The sequence below is a fragment of the Benincasa hispida genome, chromosome 12 (assembly GCF_009727055.1).
Source record: "Benincasa hispida cultivar B227 chromosome 12, ASM972705v1, whole genome shotgun sequence".
Classification (NCBI taxonomy): domain Eukaryota; kingdom Viridiplantae; phylum Streptophyta; class Magnoliopsida; order Cucurbitales; family Cucurbitaceae; genus Benincasa; species Benincasa hispida.
Genome location: NC_052360.1, coordinates 50,836,929 through 50,841,231, shown reverse-complemented (window position 1 = coordinate 50,841,231; position 4,303 = coordinate 50,836,929). Strand labels below are relative to the sequence as shown.

The 4,303-nt window shown below is 34.3% G+C and overlaps 1 protein-coding gene across 4 annotated transcripts; it reads right to left on the bottom strand.

Annotated features, from left to right (window-relative positions):
- Positions 1-292: 292 nt before the first annotated feature.
- LOC120067896 lies at positions 293-3,169 on the bottom strand. Of its 4 annotated transcripts, none has more exons than XM_039019517.1 (5): positions 2,991-3,169; positions 1,314-2,081; positions 1,028-1,213; positions 818-943; positions 293-682 (listed from the first exon to the last, which is right to left on the bottom strand). In XM_039019517.1, the coding sequence occupies exons 1-5, from the start codon at positions 3,036-3,038 to the stop codon at positions 575-577; spliced, it is 1,236 nt and encodes a 411-aa protein (XP_038875445.1). In that variant the 5' UTR covers positions 3,039-3,169; the 3' UTR covers positions 293-574. The 4 variants fall into 4 exon arrangements, with proteins under 4 accessions (XP_038875445.1, XP_038875444.1, XP_038875446.1 ...); XM_039019516.1 differs by lacking the exon at positions 2,991-3,169 and adding an exon at positions 2,222-2,420; XM_039019518.1 differs by lacking the exon at positions 2,991-3,169 and adding an exon at positions 2,250-2,435 and having other exon boundaries at positions 294-682.
- Positions 3,170-4,303: the final 1,134 nt, after the last annotated feature.

Genomic DNA, 4,303 nt, shown 5'->3' with positions numbered 1-4,303 from the left:
CTTCAAAAGTAAAAATTCATAATTAGTTCTTATAGTTTGATATCACTCTCGAGAATTAATTATAATTTTTAAACACTAGGAACTAAATTCTAAGTTTCTTCGAACGATAGAAGCCAAATTAGTAATTTAATCAAAATAATTTGAGATTGAATATGACCGTGAAACATAAATATGAAGTGAAAACCTTAAAACAAATAAAATGAACATGAGAGAGTTGTTGTATGGTAACAAACCTTATAATTAAATTTGAACATATATATTAATTATTGCAACTTTGAGGGCATAAACCCCTAACATGTACAAATTAAGGATTTTGAATTTGTTGATGAGATATCTACAAATTGAAAACTTCTAAAGTCTGATTGCTAGGTGGCCTGACTCAAACTTATTTCTATTTTATGACCCTTCTTCACTATCTCTTTCTACTACATATCATAATTATTATTCTTGTGTTCATATCTGTATTTGGGTCCTGCAAAATTGTAGTTTCTTCCTCTCTTCTCCTTTTTTTTTTTTCTTTTTCTCATTTTTTTTCTTTTTGATGATTTATTTTTAATAAACAACATAAAAAAATTCAAATCCAAGACTGGATTGGATAGTTGCACTTGAAGGAGTTCACTCCACTGATATGAGCAAAGATATCTGAGGAATCAACCATGCTATCTTCTTCCTTCACAACTACCTGCAAAACAAAAACCATTGATATATATATATATATACACATATATATACATATAGTTCTTTTTTTTTCTCTCTAAAAAACTCTGTTCTCCCAAGTGGAGAAGCTTTCAAAAGTTGGCTCAAAGAGGAGCTTTACTTCTTCTTCTTCTTCTCCTTCATGGTTGCTACAAGCAGCCCTGTGATTCTCTGCCAATTCGTCGTTCTTTGCGAACCGTCCCCGAACCCTTGGCCGGCTATCTGCCAGCGTTTTTCTGCAGGCATACTGTTGATTTGCTTCCGCCATTAGAAAGATTTCAAGTTTGATTATAAAGAGGGGAGGGGTGAAAAAGAAACAATGAGTGAGGACCTTGATTTTCTTGCTGAAGTTCCTTTCATTTCTTTTCTTCATATACCGATGAATCTTCTCCTTTCTCTCTTCCATGGAGAGTTTTCCTACTTTGAAAGTACTGTCCTTTAAGCTTGAGAGATCTGATGCTAAAGAAGTGCAGTTCATTGCCCCAGCAGGCAGTTGTAGATTCTCATTGTTAAGCACCTTTTATATAGAACAAAAATGTTGAGTGACAATCATTTCGGTCTGTTTATTTTGTCGTTGTTGAAGACGGAGTATAGTCTAATAGCATTTAGTTAAGTACCTGAAGGTCTGCTGGATTGAAAGTCCCCTGCATACAGTCTTGGTTGTAGAGTCCACAGTTGTCTCCTTGATAGTCGAGGTCTTGTGGTTGCAATTCTGCGCCAAGGAGAGAGAACATTCCACAACTTTCGACAGTCGATGTAGCAGGAGTCATTGATGTAGTGGGGAGGTAAGTTGCCATGGTTGCTCCGACAAACGAGCATGAAGGGGAAGAAGGATTCAGTGGCATGTAGGAAGTCAAGGAAGACAGGCAATCATCGACATAAATTGACGGTAGATCTTCGTCGATGAGAGTTCCAACTGGAGCCATAGGACACTGCACAAGCCCCTCAATCATGGGATCTATTAATGGCATTTGAGACTGCACTTGAGAAACGTCGAACTGCCCCGACTGGATGGTGAGATATTGAGGGATCGAAAACGAAGCCGATGGAGAGAAGTCTATGGAAGCAGAGATATCATTGTCAAGTTCTTCTTGGGAATCAAAGATAGCAGTCAGATTACTAGTACTGTTGGTTGTTATGTTAGTTGCAGCCGATGCGTCATTAGCAGGTACAAACGATGCAGCAGCGGCAACAGTATTGCCATTGTCATTGCCGTTGTTATCTGTTTGATCCGGGGAATTAGATAGATTTGTAGTATATGGTGAATTCTTGTCGTAACAACAATTCGAGCAAGAATTGAACTCGGAGCTCTGAAGTGTCTCTGCGAACAGCTCGGGATCACAGAAATCAAATATTTGCGCATTGATCGGACTCGAGATTTCATCCTGAAAAGACAATATCAAAAGCCAACATCAACTTCTACACCAATGCATACAAAAACCAAAAACAAAAGGGGACTAAACAAGAACAAGAGACGGTATATTTTGATAGATCAACAAGAAGAAATCTAATTCTACCAATATGCCTTTAGGCACGGCTTCAGAGAAATCGACCTTTGTTTCAAACAAGCAAGAAGCACCATTCTTCATATTCACAACCGAACCGAGGAGAATTATAAATAAAAACACGCAAACACATAAAGTCTCTCTTCTCAAATATGCAACTTAGTAAAAGAAACAGGATAAAATATATATACTAGAAGATGAAGATAAGGTATTTAGCATAACAATGTTAAAAAAAATGTAAACCAACCAGAATTTTCATAGGATTTGGGTAAAACAATATGTAATGCACCAAACTTTTTCAAAAAGGAAGGGAATGGTCTCTAATGCTGCATGTTTGTTGTGCAAAGTTGAAAAGGATGTGCATTTATGCTCATGTGATATGTGGGAGTGCAAAAGAGAAAAAAAAGCTTCAAGCTAATGGAATACTAAATTTGGCTGGACTAGTGGTAAAAATTTCCCAGTCTGGACAAACAAATAGAATTTAAAAATCAACTCCAACAACACATCCATGTGAGATGCTTGTCAAGCATGGATTCTCTCTCATTTATCTTAGATATTTTGAATAAGAATCCAACCCAGAAATGTTGTAACAAGAAGACTTACAAGCCACATGTTTCCACAACAATCAAACCCATTTCTCAAGCACAAAGAACTCAAAATGGGCAGCTAGGAATTTTGTCATAAACCTTATAGGCATTCATGAAAATGAAAACCCAATATCAAAACCAAAGCTGACTCAAACATTCACGAATATTGTAAAGCAGAGATGAAAGCGTTATAAAATATTACAATGGGAAGCATTTGCTCCGGTGCAGAGCGGACAACGTCCTGCAACATAACTTCAAAGATAAAAGGAACAAAAAACCAAAAGGGTTTGTTTTAAAATGAAAGAGAATGGAAGAAAGATGGAGTTTTGTGAAGCAAAGAAGAAGTTTGAGTGAAATGGAAGAAACAATGACAATAAAACTCCATGAAGCAAAACAGAAATAACAGAGGCAGAGCTTTTATAGAAAAGGAGGAGAAAGGGAAATTTGTTTGTCCTGTTTCTGTGTGATTTTTTTTTTTTTTTAAATAATTATTTTAAGAGAGAGAAGGAAAATTTGTTATTTTTAGTTAAGAAGAAAATGGGGTGTACAAAGTTAGTTGGTTAAATTATGGGACAATTTTTTTCTTTTTTTATTTATTTATTTTTTCTAATTTTGGAGCTGTCCGTACGGAACAGTCAGCATGGCATTCCACGAGTGGTCAACCCGATAGTCACGGTGGGCCATTCTATATCTTGGTTTAACGTTGTATTTTGATCTCCTTGTGACACGTGGACAACTTCTGTCTTAGGGAAAAAAAATATATAATTAGTTGTTTAAATTAAACAAATACAAGGTTTTGGTTCTCCAATTTATATATTTTCAACCAATCAAGTTTGCAAGGCTTAAACCATCTTCGAAACAACGTTGTAAATGTTTGTCTAGCTGTTAGAGTTGTATCAGCATTGGTTTAGAAAACATTACTATGAAAAAGATTAGTTGATTTGATATAATTTGATTGTTTTCTAGTGATTATAGGTGATGTAGCAAGCAAAGCATAATCATTTATCTAAACAAAAAGATGACGAGACATAATTGGTTTTTCATTCTCTAATCCATGAACTAGACATTTCGCTTATAATAATATGTTCATATTCTAGACACTTTGGTTTGCCATTTCTTTTTATTCATATTCTTGATGGACATAAGTTACATTTATCTTACATAAACAAATTTCATAACAAAATATCTCACCGCTAATACATAACTATTATTTTATCTTAAAAGAAAAAAGATCTTCTATATGACTAAATTTTATGACCATGTTATATAATTTTAAAACCTTAGAAATATGAAATAATATCAAATCACCCAATGAGAAGAGGACACCTGGCCACATATATATAATAATAATAGTTGTTATTATTATTATAAAGGAAAGAAGAAGAAGAATGAGATAAGATTTGATTTTCTAGAGTTGGATTGATACCTAAGCAATCTTGATCACTTGTCATCTCAATCTATTTATTGATGTATTCATATGCTTTTTTTTTTTTTTTTTTTTTTTTAAAAAAAAAT

Bases quoted from the DNA above. Each gene is read 5' to 3' on its own strand.
- LOC120067896 (XM_039019515.1), bottom strand. From the start codon at position 2,285: ATGAAGAATGGTGCTTCTTGCTTGTTTGAAACAAAGGTCGATTTCTCT. The intron at 2,082-2,213 runs GTAGAATTAGAT...TTGTCTTTTCAG, and splicing joins CCGTGCCTAAAGGCATATTG to GATGAAATCTCGAGTCCGAT. The intron at 1,214-1,313 runs GTACTTAACTAA...TCTATATAAAAG, and splicing joins TCAATCCAGCAGACCTTCAG to GTGCTTAACAATGAGAATCT.